This window comes from Haplochromis burtoni, unplaced genomic scaffold (genome assembly GCF_018398535.1).
Source record: "Haplochromis burtoni strain Fernald_Lab_line unplaced genomic scaffold, NCSU_Asbu1 Contig_6, whole genome shotgun sequence".
In the NCBI taxonomy this organism is placed as follows: Eukaryota; Metazoa; Chordata; class Actinopteri; order Cichliformes; family Cichlidae; genus Haplochromis; species Haplochromis burtoni.
The window spans coordinates 4,422,196-4,446,069 of record NW_024582367.1 but is presented as its reverse complement, the minus strand read 5'-3'; the positions used below and the strand labels follow the sequence as shown (position 1 = coordinate 4,446,069).

General features: G+C 39.1%; 1 protein-coding gene across 1 annotated transcript in view; it reads right to left on the bottom strand.

The window, feature by feature from the left end:
- The window catches only part of LOC102301473 (protoheme IX farnesyltransferase, mitochondrial), a 42,374-nt gene extending 26,587 nt beyond the window's left edge, over window positions 1-15,787 (bottom strand). The window contains exons 1-4 of the mRNA XM_005913555.2: window positions 15,663-15,787; window positions 14,279-14,421; window positions 13,696-14,092; window positions 12,672-12,796 (exon numbers count right to left, since the gene is read on the bottom strand). Coding sequence (XP_005913617.1) covers window positions 12,672-12,796; window positions 13,696-14,092; window positions 14,279-14,421; window positions 15,663-15,693 — 696 coding nt within the window. The 5' untranslated portion in view covers window positions 15,694-15,787. The remainder of the gene's footprint in view (window positions 1-12,671; window positions 12,797-13,695; window positions 14,093-14,278; window positions 14,422-15,662) is intronic.
- Between the last annotated feature and the right edge of the window lie 8,087 nt (window positions 15,788-23,874).

Sequence of the window (23,874 nt, the reverse complement as noted above, 5' to 3'; positions counted from 1 at the left end):
TTTTTGTGTTGTTGCGCCTATTACAGCAAACAAATTCATTTTCCTATCGTTGGCAAAAAAAAAAAAAAAAAAAAAAAGAACGGTATAATATGGCCCAGCCCTAGCACCAAGCTCAAATCATGTCAAACTGGTTTCTTGAACATGACGAGTTCACTGTACTCAAATGACCCCCAGAGTCACCAGATCTCAATCGAACTTTGGGATGCAGTGGAACAGGAGATCTGTGCATCCAAAACATCTGTAGCAACTGCGGGATGCCATCATATCAATAGGAACACAATTCTCTGGAGAAAGTTTGCTGCACCTTGTTGGGTCTGTGTTAAAATTAAGACAGTTTCAAGGCAAAAGTAGCTCCATCCCAGCAGTAAGTAAGCAAGAAGTGGTGAGTGATTGTATAACATTGTCAATATCCATGGATTTTAAAGTATACACAAGCGCTTATTAAGTTTATGTACTCAAAGGCTTTCCAAATTATCAGATCTTTTTCTCTTTTGTTTCTTGCCCCATGTTTTGTTAAGTTTTAGCATGGTAATAACTGTAATGACAAAGTAGACCTGGAGGATATTTCTGCTTTTAAATGAGACCATTATGAGCAAAACTAAAAGGGCAACCACGATCACATAAAACAACCTTTTTATATGCAAAATATCAGCTGTGGCATTTTTCAGCTGTTCAGTTTATCCTTTGTGATTACATAATGAAGTACTGAAGACTTTGGGTGAATATGGCCAGAATAACAGTCATTGTAGACCGGGCATGAGACCTTTTTAAATTTCAAATATGTGCAGGAGCTGAAAGCACACAAAACAATTATTCAAACTACAGAATAGTAATAAAAGACAGCTAGTCTATATCTGGGGTTCCTGATAATAATGCGACGTCTTCATAATGCTTAGCAGACAGAGTGCACTATGCAACAGCAAAGCAAAACGATCTCTGAGGACTTTTCTCCAATAGATGCAATAGTTTCTTTGCCGACAGTGAGAAGCAGAGCAACAGCTGTATAGGAAACGGTCCAACGTGGCTCAACTCAGGGTTTTGTAGACCCTGTCTGAGATGACTTGGCTATCTTTCGGTGTCAATCTGCATGGCACAGCTTCGTTTATCTTAAGATTAAATATAATAAATGTCTCTTTGTGAAAATGGCTGGAAATTGAACCCTCCGTGTGGCATTTAAAAAGGAAAAAAATTGCACTCTTCATCGCATTTAGAGAAAAATGCAAAAAAGCTGGAGAATGTAAGACAACACCATAAGCATAGGGGAAAATCTTGGTGCATGTTGGGAACCATTTTGTTTTCCAGCAACGATGCCCTTGCCCCAAAAGCTTCTCGGTTTGAATCAAATTAGCATGCAGTGTTGGCTCACGGGCACGCCATAAACAGGGCTGCTTTTGTTAATTATCCATGGATCTCAGCATTACAAAGAGTGTTCCTACTTGCCTTTGGCTAAGTTACGTTCAAATAGAGAGGGAAAACTTGCATTTAAAGGTGAAAAAATAGAACACACAAATACATAAATGTGATGTATTAAGAAAACAGATACTCTAAATATGCATTTCCCAGACTCCTTACTTTAATTAGCCTTCCAAAACAACAATTCTTTTTTTCTTAGCTGTAAAACCAGAAACAATCATACACAAAGCAGTTTTTTTAAAGAATTATTTCTCTGCCTTATGTCTAAATAAGACCAAAAGCCTGTAACATATTAATATAAAGAGCATAAATATCAGTGAGCTTTGGAGTTGTCTTTATATCCACATGTTCAATTATCCCTCCAGCAACTAAACACAGTAAGGAAAAGAACGAAGAACAAAAACCCAACTGAAAACAGCAGGTCATTCCATCAAATTTATTATTCACTTCTCTGTCACAGTTTTGAAAGTGCTGCAGTACATATCACCACACAGTATGTTCTCATCTGACTAACATTAGCCTCACAAAAGACGTTCCACATCATTGCAAAGCCATTGCTTTTTCTGTCATGATACTTTCACTTGGTTCATGCCAGAATGGGTAATTTTGAGCTCAGCTTAACAAAAAACACTTGGGCTGGGGATAGTTGTCTCCGAGTGACATTACATTCAATAAATAGGCATGCAACTCTCTGGCCTCCAACTTGCAAATGTTCAGCAATGCAGAGAGGGTCATTTCTAAAAATGAGGAGCCCGCCAGGACTGTCTTCAATCTATTTCAGTGTGGTGAAACAGAGGAATGGTCTCGTATAGCAGACATATGAGACCTCTACAAATCAGGTGTGGTTTTTGATTTTTATGAATGCACATGACACTATCTGTAGTAGCACCGACACAATAAACAGATCTCAAGGGCTTCTTTCAGTTTCTTCTTTTCAGATACCACAGATACTACGATCTGCAAAAAAAAAAACCCTCTCTCAACTGCAAGCATTAATAGCAACTGAGAAATTAAACACAACAGATGGAGTGTTACAGTTGGTGTTAAAAATATTTACTCTCGTGTTAGGTCTGTCACTGCTAAATGAATCCAAAAGTATGTGTGTGTGCGTGAGGAGTGGAAAAAGGCTCATTGGTGCCAGACGGTGTTGCGGTGTCTGTTTGCGTGTGGGTCTGTCTGTGTCGGCATCTTGCCATGTTGGTCATTGAAGCCCATAATCACAGTGTTTTGTTCAAAACTAAAGGATAATCAGGAAGGTGGAGAGGAGGTGCTCCACCTGCCCATCAGTTATCCCGTGGAGTGAAGTCAACTATTGTGGAGACGTGTGTTTAAACTAACAGGCTGTGGCACTGAAAGCTCTTCAGACGTGAGTGTTTGTGCATCACCCAAGTGTGATCTGGACAAAAGGCCAGATCACACTTGTTGTCGCGTCTGCTAAGAATCTTTTTCTTTCATAGGTTGTTCACAAGAAGAAGTGAAGAACATTATATATCAGTGTATGTTTGTAAGTTTTACTCTGAAATTTAACTGTGATGTAGAAACTCATGAGAATTAAACCCACTAAGAAGTCATTTAACTAAAATTTGATCAATACTCTGGGCAGAGAAATTCTTGTGAATATGGAAAAGTGCCCATAAAATGACATAAAATTAACTATTGACTTGTGAATTGTTTAGGGATGGATGAAAAAAGCCTGCCCAATGTGTAAACTCACCGGTCTGTCAACCAGATAAATGTAAAGTTTTGGTTTTTAATACTGAATTAAGTTGTATTTGATTCAAGCATGAAAACAAAACAAAACAGACAACTTAAAGAAACCTGATACCAACAAAGAGATTTCTTTAGCTGCCTTCAGTACTTCTTTAAATTCACTCTTGCACTGATCTCCTTTAATGAGGCAGCTTTCAACTGACTCAAAAATGTAGTTTTTTAGGGATTCACATCAATAGAAAAGCACCTAAGATTAACACCCCACAAGTGTTTCATTAGAGTAAGGCTGTTGCCTGCCAAAGCCCTTATAAATGAACCTTTCCTACAGTTCATTTACTTCATTAAGTTTGGTTTGCCTACTTACCAATTAATTCTCTCTACAGCAGATGAAAGATACACAAGAAGAACAGAAAATGTAACAGCCACATCATAAATAACATGCATTTTCAAAGCTTCCGGCTAAATGTAACTTTAAAATGAGAAACACGGAGTATATTAGACTTTTGTAATAACACAGACAACCTCTTGGCCACACGCACACAACGCAGTCAAGTTAAGCTTTTGAATAAAGGTACTGTTGGATCTGCAACGCTGGCAAATTCTTCTAAAAGAAAGGAACAAACTCACAAACAAACCGTGGACATTAGACACTAGAATTTTATCAATCCTTGTATCTAAGCTTAACAAATACTTAGCCTGGCAGCAGTATATGCTGGTGCCTGATCTCGTTCATTATCTCTGGGGCATATAATAGATGGATTTAGCCTTCGTGACTTTATCAGAGGATAGCATCTGTTTCCCATCTGAGGCTACAAGAGATCCATTTGTACAGTTTGAAATGGACTGGCACCCCACAGTTGACAAAGACAAAATACTTTAAAGAAATTAACTATTAAACAGGGCTGTCTAGTTAAATATTCATTTTAATCCAGCGCTAACAGAGAGATACCCATCTAGTCCTTTTGGTCCCATCTTGCTAGGCAATTAAAAAGGAATTTTCATTCTTTCTCTCGGGCTGAATTAACAGCTTGGAGGGGACCGTCGAAAGGAAAAGCCAAAAAGTATGTATGTCAAAGATCAGCTTTCTCTTTTGTCTTAAATGCACTGGTGGAAAACAAGATCTTACGAATGGCAGCTGTGGTTTATCTGCGGGGGCTGTCTTTCCACTCTTGTTAAAATGCACACTTAGCAAAAGCCTCAATGCATTTGACCTCTGACTTAGTAAAAGCAGTCAACAAAATGTTACAAACTAAATCATTTGACAGACAATAAATAAACATTCAGCCCATACAATAAATACAATAAAGCTACAACTGCAGTAAAACGCGTAGTTTTGACTCAAATTCTCTTTTCATGTTTGTATTATCATTGTATAACTATTATCGTTGTTGTTTTTAGCAGATGAAGATATAAACACAAAGTCACAATTCTGAACTGATGCAGAAAAGGACAACAACTTATCACAGGATGAGAGAGATTAAGGCTCCTCTTCACCTGTATCGCCAAAGCTATCAAGCAGATCTAATGACCGTCAGCTGAGTGTGTCACTGTTTCAGTCATACTGTCAACAGAGGAAAGGTCCTTTGGTCTATCCACCCATCATAAAACCTGCTACATGGCACAGACAGGAGAGCGATGCTTTTTCTGTGTCGACACAGCAAAACTAATAAAGGTTATACCAAGTGGAGTCCACTGAACCACAGTTGCATGTTTACATATATGGATAAATGCTTAGGCCTCTTGTAAATATCAAAAATAAATGGACAGAAATCAGCTTAACAACCGAGGGTAACCCTGGGAAAAAAACAGGTTCGGCTGCTTTCTATTTCCAATCCTCGAAACTGGAGGGATGGAACAACAATCCTTGCAATTTCACCCGACGTGCTACACTGTGTTTTAGGATTATTCCACTTGCAGCTACACATTCTGTCTTCTTAAAAATAGGAGACTTTTGCCTTTCTTGCTTTCTTTTAAATACGTGTCACATCTTGCTGCACAGGGCACAGGAAGTCAGACACAGAAGCACAATAAAAACAAAAAAAAGAATCTGGTCAACTTTCAAAATAAAAGACCACCTGCAGACTATATGCTTTGCTTGAGCAATGCTCACTGTGTGATTTTGAGATATTTTTATATATTTAAGTATAGCCCATGGCAAGAGTAGTCTGATAACATGTCTAGCAAATATCTTAAAATTACATTTAAAAAGAATTCCCCAATCATTATACCCAGCAGGCAGTTGGACAATGTATCAGCTGAAATCCTGGTATTACAACAGCATACAGCCCTTCTGACACACAGACTTAGCGTTCAGTTATGTTGGCTACAGCGATCCTTTCAAAGAAAATGCAAGAATGTACTGGGACATAAAGGACAAGAGGACAACTTTAGTTTGTTCTAAAGTTTAGAACTGCCTGATAGTTTTTATTTAGGGACTCAAATCTACTGATTTTACATAACTACAGTAATTTGTCTGACTGCTTTCTGAACACTACAATAGCTGGACTATGCACAGAAAAGAGCTACATGCTCTGCAAAATACTTCCAAGATGGATGTAATTATAGATTAGGAGCCAGCATTTTAAACTGACCCACTGAGTGAATACACTGTAATAAATGCATTTTTTTATGCTGAGGTTATCTGAATTTAACTAAGTGCAATTTCAGGACTTTAACCAGGACCAGCTTGAAAATATTAAATCAGAGTAGTTCAAAAACTCAGATTACATTATGGATTACATTAGATATACCACAAAGCAAGACCTAATATGTATAAAGCAAGGGAAATTCCTGGTTTGATTCAGATCACATTACAGGTGACAGCATACCAATCTGACATCCAAAGCTTTTGATAAACATGATTAAAAAGATGACTGCCACTTCAAACAAAACACAGATGCTAGCTACAGAATAAGACTGCATGTAAGAACGCGTTTGAAATAGAGGGCTGCGTTGGAGTTCTTTCATTGTTAAAAGCATGTGCTTCTGCTTGTTACGGAGGGTTAAAATGACGACGCTTCATTGTGTAAACAGATCATTTAGAATCAATTCCTGTTATTCTGCTGATTAAAAGGTACATTTAGAAACATGAAAAGGATCAGAATAAGCTCTCAGCACTGTCATATTACCCATTTCTTTATATTTTGATAGTAAAACAGGAAATAGGTGCAGCCATTTCTTAAAACTTCTGAAAACTTGCGTGGAAACACGTATAACAGTTTAAACTCTCATAATTTCTTTAAGCAGCCTTCAGGAACAGTTCTTTAGACTTCTTGAAGGACATTCAAAGCTCTTCTTTGGATGATGGCTGCCTTTAATTCCATAATGAGAGGTCTGGCATAGGTGGAGGCCAATCCACGACTGATGGTGTTTTTATATCCGGTTCAGTTTTTACTGCACTGGCAGTGAGACTGCCATGCTGAAGCTGTTGTCAGGCAGACACTTTCCAGATGGTACTGCACAGCGGATCAAAATGATTGTACTTTTCTGCACTCAGAATTCCATTAATTTTGACAAAATTTCCAACACCACTGCATTGAAGCTGCAAACCATGACAGAGCCTCTACTATGTGTTACAGATGGCTACTGTGCCTCTACAGACCTCTTTTGTAGATGTAGATGACAATTTGAACCAAAAATCTCAAATTTGAAATAATCATGTCATAAGATATGTTGCCACTGATTTGCAAGCCAGTTCTGGTGTAACGGATCAAACAGACAGGACAGATCCATTTCTCAGGTCCCTTGTCAGGATTTCTTCTTTCAAAGGCAGTTCATCTAGTGCCCTGGGAATCACCTTGTTTGTGCAAAAAAATACTATTTTATGCTGGTCAGACTGTGTTATCCTCTAAAATTGGTCAGGTACAAGGATGGACTAAAATGAGCAGCAAAGAAAATTTCTGGAAGAACTTCAGAAAGACAACAACGACAAATGCCAAGAAAGTCTGGCTCCTTGGAAGGAAAATATAAAGAAATGAGGTGTGGCTCAAAACCTTTAACCAGTATTGTATTTTAAAATTTTTTAGGAAAAAGCAAACCAAACACACCGCTACACGGAAATGGAAATAGACTTTTCTTTTAGCCTTTCTGACCAACTCAAAGTGATTTAGACCGTATTTAACCACATATTCATACACAGCTGTATTATATACACTGGTAACACATGATTCTCTGCACAGCCTGTGCGTGTGTTCAGTCATGCACCAATCTACTCTAAAAGGGCTGGCCAAGATGCATCGAGAAGGAAGCATGCTGCGAGGGTAAATAATGCATGCCTACACAGTACATGAGAGAATGATGTAGCTTCAAGTGTGTGGAGTGCATGGGCAGGGGGCTTGTGGGGGCTCGCTTGTGCGTGCCAGCCTCAGACAGCTCACCACAGAGCAGACGCGCAGAAACGAAAACTCTGTGCCTTCTTAACAAAGACAGAAATGACACCAGTCAGCCGCAGAGAAAGCCAGCTTGAATTTTCATCAAAACAAACACACAAAGTGACGATGCTGCCAAAATAGCTGAGCAGTAATTATTTGACAGTAAAAGGCCATATCGGGTTATATTATTTACACTGCCGGGGACTTCAGACCACCCCTCGGTATTTTAGGCTCTAGCCTCAAACTCTCATCTGACCCAATTATCCAATTAGCTGAAGTAGTGGCCAGACTAGAAGCCGATGACAGCTGGAACACCTGCAGTTGCTACTCTCGGTGTGGGGTCCAGGAGTTACGTGACCCCGGCAATAAGCATATTTTAACTAATCTGAGCTACAGTGTAAACACCACAGACACTCTGCTCAAGAGGAAGCTGCAAACCTCTGAGGTAGTCATTCCTTACAAAGTATAGTCTGTGTGAAGCATTCCTCATTTTCAGACTTCATTGGAAATCTAAGCTACTTTAACTGGAAGGTCAAATAATTACATCCCTTTGCTCTCGGACCACACTGTATGACAGACATGACAGCATTAAGCCTTTTGACTGTGGCAGGAAACTCTAGACGACAAAACACCATTGTTACGTGACTTCCAGCGCTTACACCCTTCCGTCAGTTTCCTAAATAGAGTAACATCTTAAAAAGAAACCACAACATTGCAGTTTGCCCTACGGGCACTTCCAAGTGGGACAAAACCCAGCCTTGCTTTTGATAGCTCAACTCAAGCTCTCTCTGCCAAAGCATTTCTTTCTCCCTCGGGGCACTTTCCTCCTTCCCTCAAGGTGGTTCAACAACTCTGTGGTCATACTGCTGTGCCTCTTCAGATGCTGAACATTAAGGGATTAGGGCGGAGCGGCAGAATCCATCGGAAGTGATCTTCACAAGAGTTTCTATCTGCTTTGATTTGTCTGTCAAGCTTTTGTTTGATTTACTTTTTGTATATTAAAAAAGTTCTTTGATCACAGCTAACCACACTATTAGTGAAGTCCCAGTATTTTTAAGATGAAAAGAATTTTTTTAAAGTCAGGAGATCAGAAGATGGGATGTTTGTCTTCTCCATTCCTTGATTTTCTGGATTATCAATAACAAATGCATAACCAAGGTGTTGAGCTCAACTGCAGCCAGGTGAGGTTACATCTTAGAAAGAGGTGTAAAGTATGACGGCAGTGACAGTGCAGCTGGCAATTATATAACAAACAGCATCCCAGCTGCTTCTGTGCGTATAATTACATTCTCCTCCAAACAAAGCAAAACAAACAACAACTGTTGGATTGTCTGTAGAAGGCCACATACTTTTTATACCAGCCAAGCCGAGGGAAACGAACACAAACCACACTAAACAGGTTTGCTTTTCTGACAGTGTTTCTTCTTTTAAATCACCTTTTAAGGTTTCCGCTTGCATGACTTTCAACCTACTTCAAAGTCAACTTCCCTTCAAGACAGGTGGTTAATTTGTCTGAAAAAATAAGCTCATCTCAAACTCCTTCCAGTTAAGACTATGATGACATGCAAAATGTGCCCACAGAGAACAAGGGATAAAGAAGGAGAATGAATCCAACTTGTGTGGGGGATCCGGCTCACATACCCAGCATCTAGCCACAAAAAGGGATGTCTTGGGCTCAAAGTAAACACTGATGGATTTCAGGCTTAAATACTCAAGGCCATTTGTGAAAACAGAGAGGAGTAATATTGCCACCGGGATCTCCTTACACGACATTGTGTATTTATCTTCAAAAACCATGTGAAGCATTCCCAAAATACTATACGTTCTTCCATGTGACACTTTTCCCCACATTAATAAGGCAAAATGAACTGGGAGATGTGTTACGACATTTATATCAGCCTCTTTCAAATTCACAATTAAGGAGTTATCATTTTAAATCAACAATTATTTGTGTTTTTGTAAGTGTATGCTGCAGGAAAAATAGACTAATAGAAATTGACTATCTGGCCAATTAGATTGATGGGTAGGAATTCAGCTTTCTATTGGGAGATCAGTTTATCATAAGGCAGTCAAGAAGCAGTGTTTTCCATTCAAAATAAAGGACAAAAAGGGATTGCCTGCTATGTGTTGCGGAAGTAAATACAAGGAATGCACATTCAAGGTCATGCTGAAACAGCTGAAAGCCACAATAAAAGCAATTACCTGGAATGCATGACACTTCTGAGAACGTTTTATCCTTCCATGCAGAGATATACACCCCACATACCTCTCATCTATCAGTCAGAAGCCACTCAGTAGGGAATCCTAGGAAGAAAAGACTGCAGCCACCTGAACCTGTGCAGCCATCAAGCTTACAAGGGGTATTCTTGCTCCACTCACTGAACATAGTGCTTGACAATTTTCCCTGTCATCCTTGAATGCATCTCTACACCCTCTACATCTCTGCAAACCTGTAGTAATGGGACTAAGGACTGTAACATTATGCAGGGAAATCAACGACCTCACTCAAGCAGTGGCACACAAAGACAGAGGGATCAACTACAGTGATGCCACTGTTTTTGATCATCAGGTTCTTGTGTGAAGTTAACCAGACAAAGTCCCTGAGCCACCTTTGAATATACATGAATAGTAAGTCAGAGGTTCTTTAAAGTCAAAGGAGCTCAAAAGGAGATTGAAAACAGAATGAACTCTGAACTTGAAAAGCATTTTCATGGTGTGAATAATGAATAGGCCTGAATGTTTAATGTACGCTAACTGGTAGCTTCATTAGTGGCCTGTTCATCTGCTTGTTAACGTGAATATGTAATCAGCCAATTCCACGGTAGCAACCCAATGCCTTTAGTTCAAGCTAAGCATCAGAACGAAGGAGATGAGGGACTTTGAAAGTGGTATAGTTGTTGGTGCACAGATACAGTAACAGTAACTCAAATAACCCCTGTCACAAGCAATATATGCATAAGAGCAGCAAGGAGAAGAGGAGAGGCTACAGGAGGAGAATATCGCAAAGGGTGCTACGTCAATAATCAGTAAGTCAATAAGAAAAAGAAAACTGAAGCTACAATTGCCACAAGCTCAGCAGAAGTAAGGAAAAACTTCACCTGATCTGATGAGCCTTTCTGCTACAATATTCAGTGGTTCATACTGGCAGTGTATAGTGCATATTTATATTTTCTTGGCACACAAATGAGGATTGTGTAAATGCCATCGCCTGCCAGACTATTGCTGGTGACCATGTCCTTCCCTTTATCTTCTGATGGCAGTTTCCAGCAGTATGATATGTCATGTCACAAAGCTCAAATCATCCCAGCTGACAAATCTGCAGCAGCTGTGTGATGCTATCGTGTCAACAGGCGTCCAAATCTCTGGGAAAAGTTTCCAGCACCTTGTTGATTCTGTGCCACAAAGAATTCAGGGAGTTCTGAATGCAAAAGACTGAGTGCCTTGAGGTCCTACCTGAACATTAAGCCAACCAGAGATACACCTGTGGTGTCAACGTAGAATGAGAAAAAAGTGACTCATTCATTAAAAGTAAATGACTGATTTTGGGGGCGTGATGTGGATCCAACTGCATTTACTCGGGTCTAGGGTTTAAAAATGATAATACTAGGCTGCTCCTCAAAATTGTGATTTTTATTCTTTGCTTTTCCTTTTTTTTTTTTTACAATAGAAACCTTAATTCTATGTATTTTCAGGTCTTAACACACATTATTCAATTTGCAAGTAGATCGCGGCACTAAAGGGAAATACCACAGTTTCAGTGAAATATGAAGCCAAGTTGTAGCCTAACCTCAGGCCGAGTTAGTGGAGTAAATGAAGATTGACAGGATGGATGTCAAGGAGGGCAAACAAATACAGGGACTCGCGTGGCATGAACAGTGGCTGCCGCCTCTTGCATCACTCAACGCTATGAATGTCTAGGAGCGCAGGCCTGGGCTCAACTATTTGGCGTGGAAAGAGGGAGACATTTTTCAAATACCTCAAGGATATTTACACACCTGCTTAGTGTGAGGTGTATCGAGGAGTCAGTTCTGTTTCACAGACAATATGATTTTAACCCTAGCAATGGACTGATTGACTCTATTCAGGCCCTGGTCCCAGCAACAAAACCGTGTAAACATCTGCACATTCATATTCATAGACATCTGCACCTAAATGGCACAATGCAAGTTTACGTTCAAGATGATCAGTGTTATTACAAACTCGTTGACTTCCTGGCATTTCACTGTTGCAAAACAGTGAACATATGACTGAATCACACTGCTAGGAAGCCAGGATGGGGGTAGGGGAGTCTGTTTCAAGGCCATGAACCTGCAGGGTAATCAAGGTCTTTGTCAAATTATAGGCCAAGAACACCACTAACCACAGTTCAACCCAGGGCTGAAGAAGAGGTCACCCATTATGTGAATATTATTAAGTCAGAGAGAATTCCGATGTACAACATCAACATTAGAGAGCAAGAGCAGGCCCTACTTTAGGCATTCTAAGTGTCTAAGTACACTAGCTTCCCTTTGTTTAAACCTTCAAAAAAGCTTTCAGCGTGGAACTAATAATAGCATTACAGTTAGCTCAATGCATTTTTGAGATGCGTAGCTAAAGAGGAATGTAGGCTGGGTAAATAAGGGGATGTGCTGGTCCGTTTAGCGTTTTTTGGAACATCTCTTAAAACAACTTAAAAAGAAAACGGTCGATGTGGGTCTCGGTCAACAGGCACGTTGTCATAACATGTCTACAAAAAAACTATATTACACAACTTCAAGGCGAACGAATATCAGGCTAGTTCGGAGACGGGTCACTTTTGTTCCAAAAGGAAATTGGTACTAAAAATCAAAGTGATTCAAGACCACAAACATCTGCAATGTTTACTGCGATTCTTGAAGCAGTTAAAACAGCCCATGTGTTTAATATTTCTTGCTTTCTGGGACTTCTGTATTTGCAGGAAATTTAGCTGAGAGTAACACAGGAGTACCTGCTGCTTGTTAAACTACATACTCAATGACAATTTATTGACGAGTTGTTGGTTAAAATTCACTGCCAAACTATGAAAGCTGATACAATGTTTGTTTAAGCTCAAATGATTTTAATGCATATATGATGACTAGAATTTCTTAGTTTGTGTAAAAACCACATGCTAATATGTACAAAGGTGTGTATATATATGTTTGAAAGAAGAAAACAAACCTGGTTAATTGAATTGGCAGCACAAGAGGCAAGGCCTGTTCCCAAAGATGACACGAAAAACATGACTGGATCAAAGGGCACCGGAGCCATTGCAAAGCCGGCAGCTGCAGTTGTAACCACCAGAGCTGAAATAACGAAGGTGATAAAAAGAAAAGAAACAACATAATCCATTATAGTTTCTTGAAGTATTATCTCTCCAAAATAATATGTAAAACATTTAACATCCCTAGAAGTTTGATTCAGTGTAAACAAAAGGAAAGCACATAGTAGGACAAGACAAATTGCAAAACATTAGATTTCAGCTTGGGCCCCTTTTCATGCACTTTATCTAAAAATTAACAGAATGACTTTAAGTTCTTGTATTAAAACTACTGAATTCCAATTGCTCCAAAGCTCCACTTAAATATGTAAAGTGATGGATTTATTGTTATAACCCATTCCGATACAGAGGGAAATGAATTATAGTGAATCTCATGAAGACGATCAGTCCCACTGACTCACCGAATGACTGGCATGAATCCCTGTTTATTATATTACTAAGCACAACAACATAGTCATGTCTATGTGCACATTTAACCCATCCACAGTAATCTTGTACATTTTTCTATTTATTTGACTGGTGTTCTTTACTTACTCAATTTTTACACAATGTCAGTGATTCTGTTTGCATGTCGGGTAAGTGTTTGCATGTTATTTCCTTTAGTTCATCATCAATTCTAGCTTTGCACAATTCACAGTAAATAATCCCTTTATCTTCTTATACTGGGCCTTGGTGGAGCCAGTCAAGCCATTTTAGTTCAGCTTTCTCCTGATTGGCTGCCCCTATCAAACAGAAGGTCTCAAGGTGAGTTTGCTGTGCTCAAAACCAGAGTTGTGTGCCTGAGATGACAACATAAAAACGTCCCTCCTCCCTAATATGAATCCAACAGTAGGAAAAGCTTTTTAAAGTATTTAGAACAGCCTGAATATTGAGTCAACTAATATTGTAATAATAAAATATATAAGTAAGTGTTGAATACTCTACCTGTTAGTTTAATTTTTGAAAGTCTTGCATAGATATCCGGTAAGTCAGCCCTATCAACCTTCAACTGCTTCCACTGTCTATCTAGACGTGCCTGTTTTTCTTCTTCAGTCTCAACCTGGACATGTGGAGGCTCATCTGGAGTTCCAGTCATATGGGAAACGGAAACATTCTGCGCTGTTGCATTTTCTGCAGTGTGCTTCAAGATGGAGAGTTTATCTTGAGGCTTATGGGTTGCATCCTCTGCCTGTGGACCAGCATCTGTAGCTGCAGGATTGATGGTTGGTACTCGCTCCACTTGTCTTTCAACACTGTCATCTCTCTCATCCACAATAGTCAGGACAGGTGCTTGTTTGGGGATGGCTCGCTGGTGAAGCTCACTCGTGTTCTTTGAAACATACTGGGGGAAAAAAAACAAAAGCAAGGAGACTTATTGGGTAAATATTTTCTAATGGCAAAAAAGAGGCAAAAGAAGAAACTCTGCTAGCCTCAGAATACTGGGATAAATCAGCATTAACGATGAGCAAAAATGTTTAATAAACTGATTTTACAAGATACAATACGTTCGAAGACGACAAGATGATACCTGACGTTTGAGGAAGTTAAAATGTTGATACGTCAGCCAGTTTGAAGGATCTCTTCTGTGCAACTGAATAAGGCTGCGAGCAATCTGGTTGCATCGAGGAACATTTCGAGCTAGTTTCTGTTTCACACTTACACCAACAAAACCTACAAGAAACGCAAGACATAAAATTATTAAAAGTCACATTTTGGTTAGATTTTCTTGGTCATTAAAAACTAAAACATGCTTTAATCAAAATTTTTCCTACATTTGTTGCCCAGATACATTTTTCTGCTCATTTCAGCATCCAAGAGAACACCACAGTCAATTTACTACTGCACAATCCCATTGCTCTTATTTGAGAATTTAACCAGCTAGCTCATCCCACCTCATGTGTCTTTCTCTGACAAGGTAACCTGCTCAGTGCGGTGGTGATCTTTGTCATTCAGCTACGTGTGGTCATATTCGCTTGTCTGGTGGCTGTAAAGATCAGAAGGTTTGCTGCAAGCTCTAAGACCACTAAATTGCATTTGCAGCAGGCAGAGACTTGGTTTATATGTTTAACCAAGGCTGCAGAGCAGAAAACAACCTTGTTGCTAAATGCAGTTCAAGAAAAAGGATTTGGAAATTAGCAGGGAAACTGCTTAATTGCTACTTATTTTTTTACTATTTGTTTTAAAAAGCATGGGTGTTCATGTTTTTGTGCTCACACCCTACTGCCACAAATACTGTGAAAAATACTAGAAACCATGAGGAAAAAGCACATTTACTCTATGGACAGGGGGGGAAATGACCAAATAAAATGAATGGATGGACAGACAGATAAAATAAAACACAATCAGCAGCCTTTGACGTGGTTTTCATACCACTGATGCAATGCCACAACTCAGAGATATATATTTCGTTATGCTACTAGCCTTCCTAAAAATTAATCCGACCCACCAAACTTACTTTCACATTAGTGGTAACACTTTCACTGTTATTTTCATTAATGATGATAGCTCGAACACAGCAAATCCTACTGTGGATAAAACGTTATCCTAAATTGCTGTTGACAGTGTCCTTAGACCGACTGGCGAAGCATCGAAGTTATGTCCAATATTGACTCTTCTTAAGGGTAAACGTTCAGTATTTTGACACCGCAGGTGCAATAATAGCCACAGTCGCTATATAGCCTTTTTTTTCCCCTTTGTAGATGCGACCGACTTCTGCTTGGGGCGCATACCCTCTATAAACAAGGTCAATGCTAGCCTATTGCCTACAGCTCAGTTGCATCTAGTTAGCTAAATGCTAAGCTAGTGAGCTAGTTTATGCCTTAGCATCAAGAGCTGATTTAAGCCGCCGCAGATTAAAATTGCGCTGAAAATAACGTCCCTTTGAACCAGATACAAATTTTATTGCATGTTACCTGACAGCCTGCTACATGGTGTTTTATACATGATCTCGAATCATAAAACCGGTTCCCGTTACGACCCCTTCACATGCAGCGAGTCGCCATTTTGACCTCCTTAGATAAAAACAAGTACTTCCGGGGGACGAGATGTTAAACAGGGAAGTGAGATTGGACGAACCGCAGGCACGTAAGAGGTTAGTATTAAGACACCAACAATCTCACCTAAAACTGGTGCAGTTATTATAACAAATAATATTTAACATCTATTACTTGTAAATGAAGTTTTTAAAAAAAAAATTATTTGTATATATATATATATATATATATATATATATATATATATATAATTATATATATATATAATATATATATATATTATATATATAATATATATATATAAATATATTATATATATGTGTGTCTGATTGGCAATTACTTCTTTTTGTCAGCATGATATTGATTCCAAACTCACTGCCAATGCAGTAAAACCATATCTGGAAACACACTGGGGAATACTATCACTCATGGATAGGCCTCCCAAGTACCCAGATCTAAGTGGAATCATCATGACAGAAAACTGAACAAAAAAGCTTTAAAAAACTTTAAAAATTGCCAGATGCACTCTTCACTGCCCTTATTTTTCAGATTGGCTTTAGTCAATACTTTTTAATAAAACAGTTTTAATCACAGAGGAGGACACTGATTGGTCAGTGGAGCTCATATTCAATGTAAAGAAAAAACATTCATTGTTGCTTAACAGTTTTGCACTATAAGCAGTTGTGAACTATACAAGACCAGGACATTATTTGGAGTACATCGACTCATCTGACAAGCATGTTTTCTGTTATGAATGGCCTTGATGCGAGTATTCTTTGCAGTTGTTATATTGTTGAAGGACTGAAATCGTACTGCAATCCAAGCTAAGCATCCAATTCTCCTGATTCATCCCAATCATTTCACTGTACGGCCAACTCCTCTTTCCCTCCTAAGATTATACAGTGTAATCTTCATGCACCATCAAGATGCAATGGGTGATAAATGCCAATAATACACAAGGCCATTCACGTACCAGCATGAGAGCACCTTTATTACAGGATATAACCATTATGTTCTGTTCTTCAATATTTCCCTCCACAATGACCCATCCTACAGCTTTACATTTGGTTTCGTTGTGAGGGGTGAAGACGAGGTTATTGCTTGATATTATGGCCTATAATTTACATCTAGGTACAGTTATACAACTCTAGTTTTCCATGCCCGCTTTATAAGAACACAGATGCTTTAGGTATAGAGCTACCGAGTTTATGGCAAAGCGCACTGCATCCAAATTCAATCTTTGGAGCAGCAATGTCACAGATGCCACCAGTGAATAGCGTTATTAATAGAATATAAGGGACTAATATTAACAAATAGGCAAGCAAGACAAACTGCTCTTCTGGACTGGAACTGAATAATATTTTTCATTGCACCTGAGAATATTAAAGATCTATCAGTGAGTACAAACTCACAGATACAGGGGAGTAACTGCCAAGGAGCCAGCTCGCATAGCCTTCTGCCTAATCATTAGTCTGGCAGCTAAATTTGGCATTTCTTAAAGGTAAATACAGGCTTTGTGTTAAGATACTGAAAAACAAGACTGATAAGGTTTTATAAAACTTTGGATGTTGTTCTCTTAAAGGCAGAAAGGCAGGAAGCTTCACTTGTTTAGATAATTGCACGGTGCACTCCAGTGGGTAAAGACAAAGCTAATCATGCTTTTAACTCCTTCTGTCCATAAGGCAGACCAAAAGACAGGATCTTAAGAACAGATGGGCAAAGTGGAGTAGAATAGTTCTGAAACAATAGGTTTCTAAGGGTTTTTTCAACCTACTGGGGACTTTCAAAGGATTTCTACTGTTATTCTAGCCCTGATGGTGGTCTCAGTATGAGGGCTTTTGTCATGATGCTTTCACTGCTTTTTGAAAAAAAAGAATGAAGTGGCTGTAAACATCTTCTCCAGGGAGAAACAAGAAAACAAAAGGAGTCAAGGCTTGCATTGTCAGAGTGACATAGTTTGTCAGAGAGCAGGCTGATGTCAGCCAGAGAACATTAGGCTTCAAAGAAATTACTACACCCACTGCAACGGGGTTTAGTCCTGCAATGCTATGCAGACTATAATTCCTGATTGAATCAGCTGCAATTACAGCTTTTAGGCTCTGACCTTTTAAGCCAGGGATAGAGTACAATTCCACGTACATGGAAGGAAAACAATTTGGAGTCATCTATTAACTTTGTTTGGCTGGTGTCTGATCATCAGCAATCAAATAAAATCAAATCAAATCACTTTTATTGTCACATCACATGTGCAGGTACATTGGTACAGCACATGTGAGTGAAATTCTTGTGTGCGAGCTTCACAAGCAACAGAGTTGTGCAAAATACAATAATGTAAACAAGCAAAATACAAGAATGGCTACATCTGAACTAATAAATATATGTACAATATATAATAGTATATGCATTTCTGGATGTGTATACTAAATATTTTTCTACGTGTGTGTGTGTGTGTGTGTGTGTGTGTGTGTGTGTGTGTGTGTGTGTGTACAGATTTTTTTTTTAAAGTGATAGACTGGTGACCAGATGCCTGTACATGTAAATAAGATAAGATAAGATAAAGATAGAACTTTATTAATCCCTCGGGTGGGTTCCTCTGGGAAATTCTATTTCCAAAAAAGCACAGCACCGCAGAAGTTACAGAGTTACAGAATATTGTATATATACACAGACACACATACACACACATATATAAATACAGAGACAATGTTATATATATATATATATATACACACACACACACACACACATACACATATATAAATACAGAGACAAATATAAATAAAATATACAAAGGGGATAAATAGAATAAATAGGAATAAAAAATAAAAATACAAGTGAATTGCACATTTCAAGTATTGAGTCTATTGCACTGTTGACTATTTACAAAAAGTATTGCACAAGGTATTGTACAGTGAGGTGAAGAGGCACTACAGCTTAGTTGTTCCCACCTCCTTTGTCCTCCTGTTTCCCCTCCCTCTCCCCTCCAGAGAGGAGTTAAACAGTTTGATGGTATGTGTGTGTGTGTGTGTGTGTGTGTATACACATATTTTACAAATTAAATAGAGTAAACAATAAATAAAATATATAAAAATATACAGAGTTGAGACATGTGCAAAACAGTGGCATTACTCTACAGTATGGAGTGCATAATGTTAAAGTTCCAGTAGTGAAGCTGAGGTGTCTATGACGTGTTCAGCAGTCTGATGGCCTGGTGGAAGAAGCTGTCTCTCTTAGTCTGCTGGTACGGGACCGGATGCTGCAGAACCTCCTTCCTGATGGAAGTAGTCTGAACAGTTTATGGCTGGGGTGACTGGAGTCCTTGATGATCCTCCCCGCTTTCCTCAGGCACCGCTTCCTGTAAATGTCTTGGAGGGAGGGAAGCTCACCAATCAGAAACATTAAAAATGCTATGGTGGTTGCACTACTGTAAGGGTAAAGAACACAGGATATGCTTTCAATACTCACAAACATGAAAATTGACAGATTAATTGGAAAAAAGAAAATTAATAGACATTACTAACAAAGGGCCAGTTGCTCCTTACAAATAGACCTGCTGGAAAAAAAAATGTGGCCCTGGTTTTACATGTTTCACACTGGCGCACGAACTGACCACATATAATGAAACACTCTCCTTCCAAGCCTCAATAAATGGCCTAGCCCAATAACAGAGGTCTCACAGACCTGTCATCAGCTCAGTTCATCTGCTTGGATTTATAAGCACTGTCTCAGAGGTTTTAGTGCCATCACTAATCCCACGGGAATAGCCATCTGAATGACTGTGGAGTCAGACCTTCTAAAAAAAATGAAAAAGGCAGACAGTGCTACATAACTCCAAGCAGAAACAGATGCAGAGACGCTTTTGTGTTTATAATTGATTTTCAAGGGCAACATTTTGTTGTCATAGTTGGTCTAACAAGCTCCTGGCTGGCGCCCAGTTGCTCGTCAACCACACAGTGTAAGACGTACCAGCCATTCATTGCCCTACCCCCAGTGGGATGGCACCATGCTGGAATACTGACATCAGCCATGGAATTTCCCTTTGGGACAGACACTTGTTCCATTTTAAAATATACGGTGACTCGGTCTGAGTTGGTGAAGCATCCAAAACCTCCTCAGATGAACCGGTATTCATCCTCAGCTGCCTCCCGGATGCCTGCCCTCTTTCCATCAACAACAGGTATTCTCAAGCCCTATGGCCACCAGTGTTTACGTTTGAAATCGCGGGTGTCTTTGTGGGCCTCCACGGTTAAGCTTCTAATTGGCCATGGCTCATCAATCACACAGCGCAACCCCGTTCACCCAAAATCTCATCCAAACAGCTAAGAGGAATGAGACCCATGGAATGGACTCTATGTCTCCCAAAGGCCTAAAAGTAGGCTTAGGGAGGGGCAAGTGGTTTGTGAGAAAACCACGCTTTTTCCAAGCTCATGTCAAGCAATGTATGTGTCTGTCCTTTGTCTTTCCTGACATGCACACATTCCTTCCCCAACAATAAACTAAATGTTATTGTATATTTACATTTGATTTCAATCAAAACAGATGAGGATGTCTGTGGCTTTACTTTTTCTTCCTTGCTATCTTCTATTGAACTTGGGCTGAATTGTTAACCAGGTGTTGACCAAAGAACTTTGTTTTTTCACCCAATTATTTAGGAATAGCAGTGCTTGAAAAGTTAAAAGCCCAGTAACAGAGCATCCAACTACTTGATGCTTGGTAGTTTAGCGGTTCATCATGTCTGGGACCACAGTTCATAAGCACACTCCAGACAGGGTCAAATGGGTCATCTCCCTAGTCAATGTGCAGCAGTTATTTGGTTTGGCTGAACTCTCAAAGTCCATGATTTGGCCACAGTGTAATGCAGAGCCCACAAATTTGTCAAGAGGGGAAAAAAAGGCCTACAGTGTATGCGGTTTATGGGGTCACAGCAGAGCCTCCACATTTCTTCACAACCACAGACAACATGCGCAACACTCAGTGTGTTTTTTCCATTAGTCCTGGTGTGTTATTTATTTATTCCTCCATTTCCCTTTTCCTTTTTCCCCCACTAATACTTTTCATTCATTCATTCACCACAACAAGCTGTCTTTCCTAATGTTTGTCCCTGGGAACAGATGAAGGTCATGGTGATTTGCTGAAGATCAAGTCTGATAAGGACTGCAAACAAATCTGTGGTTCCCTTTGCCCTTTCAAAAACACAAACATACTAAACACCCCTGTAGCTGGTCCATGTCCAATTCTCTTCAGTAACCAAGAGTAATCAGCCGTGTCATCCTTGTCGTAAATCTCCGGGCAGTAGCAGCTCCCAGCCCAGACGGGAATAGGCCTTGTTCAGTCGCACTTGCCTTCGCATCATAAATCCATGCCCGTCTTTGCGGGATCAGTTTCCTGCTTTGTGTGTATCTCCCAGCAGAGGAGTATATGGGGGAAGCGAAGATATTTCAAGACCACCGTCTCCTGAAGGAGTCAATTTGCAAAATGGACTGTCTCTTCCTCCCTGCTGATATAATGCAGGGTTTTAAATGCTACTTTTTAACATCAGATGAAGATTTGAATCTTAGTCCTAGACTTGAATCCATTTCTGAAGTATAATTATTAAAAACAAGGAATACCATAAAAATATACCTAAAGCATATTTTATATATTCAGGACTGTGAAAAAGTATTTGTTCCCCTCTTCTTTCCCTTTCATTTTTTTTGCATATCTGTCACTTAAATGTTTCATCAAACTAAATTTAGCATTTAACAATGATAACCCAAGCCAATGCAAAATGAAGTTTTTAGATGATTTCATTTATTAAAGGAACAAAGCTATCCAAACCTATCTGGCTCTATGTGAAAAAGTTAACTAAACCTAATAACTGGTTGTGCGAGCCTTGCAAGTAAGAACTGGAATCAAGTGTTTGTGATAGTTTGCAATGGGTCTTTCAAATCACTGTGGAGGAATTTTGGGCTGCTTTCTTGTGCAAAATTGTTGTCATTCTCCCTCCCACATTCTTCCCTTACAGAATGCCTATCTGAATTAAAATCTTGGTTCATCTCTAATTTTCCAAAGCTCAATGAGGATAAAACTGAAATCCTCCTTATTGGCAGTAAATCCAACCTAATGAAGACAAATCATTTCTCACTCACTATTGATAACTCCACAGTTTTCCCTTGAGCCTTGGTGTCATCCTAGACAGTTCACTATCCTTTAAATCTCACATCAATACTCTCATCCGTTCTGCCTATTTCCATTTACGCAACATTAACAGATTACCTCCTTCTCTTTCTGCCCAGTCTACATCCATTCTTGTCCACAGTCTCGTTACCTCCCACCTTGACTATTGTAATTCTGTCTTGCACTGTCTCCCCCAAAAATCCCTCCATAAGCTTCAACTGGTTCAAAACTACCAGAATCCCCTCCTACCAGCATATCAACCCTGTTCTTCAGGAACTTCACTGGTTCCCATTGAAATTCCGGATAATATACAGACTTCTTCTGCTCACCTTCAAGGCCATTCATAAGCTTGCACCTCCTTACCTTTCTGACCTGTTAAGCACTATCTTTACTGCCCGCTCACTTCAATCCTCTTCTTCTATCCAGCTTGCTGTGCCTTCTTTCCGCCTCACCACCACGGGAAGCAGAGCTTTTAGCTGCTCACTCTCTACACCCAGATATAAGAAACATTGGTTCTCTCCCCTAGTTTAAATCTCAACTCAAAATCTATCTGTTCAAATCTGCATGTTCACTGTGAACCCACTGTTTGTTAATTTTATCTTGTGCTTTTGTTTTATTGTTCTTCATTTTGTCAATGTTCTATTATGTGTTTCGTTCTATTGTTAAGTGTCCTTGGGTGTCATGAAAGGCGCTTTATAAATAAAATGTATTATTATTATTATTATTATTATTATTATTATTATTATTATTATTATTATTATTATTATTAATAATAATAATAATAATAATAATAATAATAATAATAATAATAATTCAGCCTCATTAAAGGGTTTTTAAGCATGAATCGTCTGGTTAAGGTCATCTCAAAGCATCTCAATCTGATTTAAGTCTGGACATTGAGCCAATTGAAAGATGGACTTGTTGGTGTATTTTGTCCTCCTGCATAACCCACAAGCACTTTAGCTTCTGGGCACAAACTGATGGCCGGACATTTGCTGTTCCATCATTTGCGGCAAATCATCCAAGTTCTTAAGCAATCAAGCAGCCAAAGTCCATCACATTACAACTATTTACTTTTTCACCTAGGGCAGCTAAGTTTGGATATTTTTTCCCTTCATAAATGAAATCATTATTTGAAAATTGCATTTTGTATTTACTTGGTTATATTTATCTAATATTAACATTTATTTGATGATCTGAAACATGAAAGTGTGACATGCAAAAATCACGAGAAGTGAGAAGGGGACAAATACTTCTTCACACCACTGTATCATTCAGCATATTCATACACTTTCTGTAATGACTATCACCCACTCTTATTCTCCGAGAAAACGTTCTTTTCTCAGTGGAGACGAGCTAGTTTTACACACACTGTGTGATAGCCTCAAGGCCAAAGAAGGACCTTTTCTTTCTGCAGGTCAGCGTGCATGGCTGGGTGTATGACAGAGTCTTGGCAGCTGTGGTCTAAGTGGTTTTGTAAGGCAGAGAAATACTGAACATCCCTGGATGCCTTTCTTATCTTGTGGGGACAAAGTTGTTTCACACATTACACTTTCCCTCTCAGCTACTCTGGTGGTGGTCTAAATGTCACTCACCCAACCCCTAACATTATCCTTACATGAATATAGCATTTGATTGGATTGGATTATACTCTTAATTGCAGTCATCGCAATAAAATGCAATATTATTAAAATTACCCAATTAAATCCTAATTATAACTCTCTAATGTGTTGAACTGAAGCCTCGGTTAAGATGTCTTGTGATCTGCCTGCACTGCAAACATAGCGTTAGAGCTCTTGTATTAGATTCCAATCGGGATTACGGTCCACTGCAATATTCTATTACTATTATTTGTAAGTAATTTGAACAACAATAGAAGGGCGATTCTCTTTCCATAGCTGCTTTCATTACTAACATACCCTCCAACATGACTCCCCCTCCCTTTTTCGGAAAGTGCCACAATGACAAAGTGCAT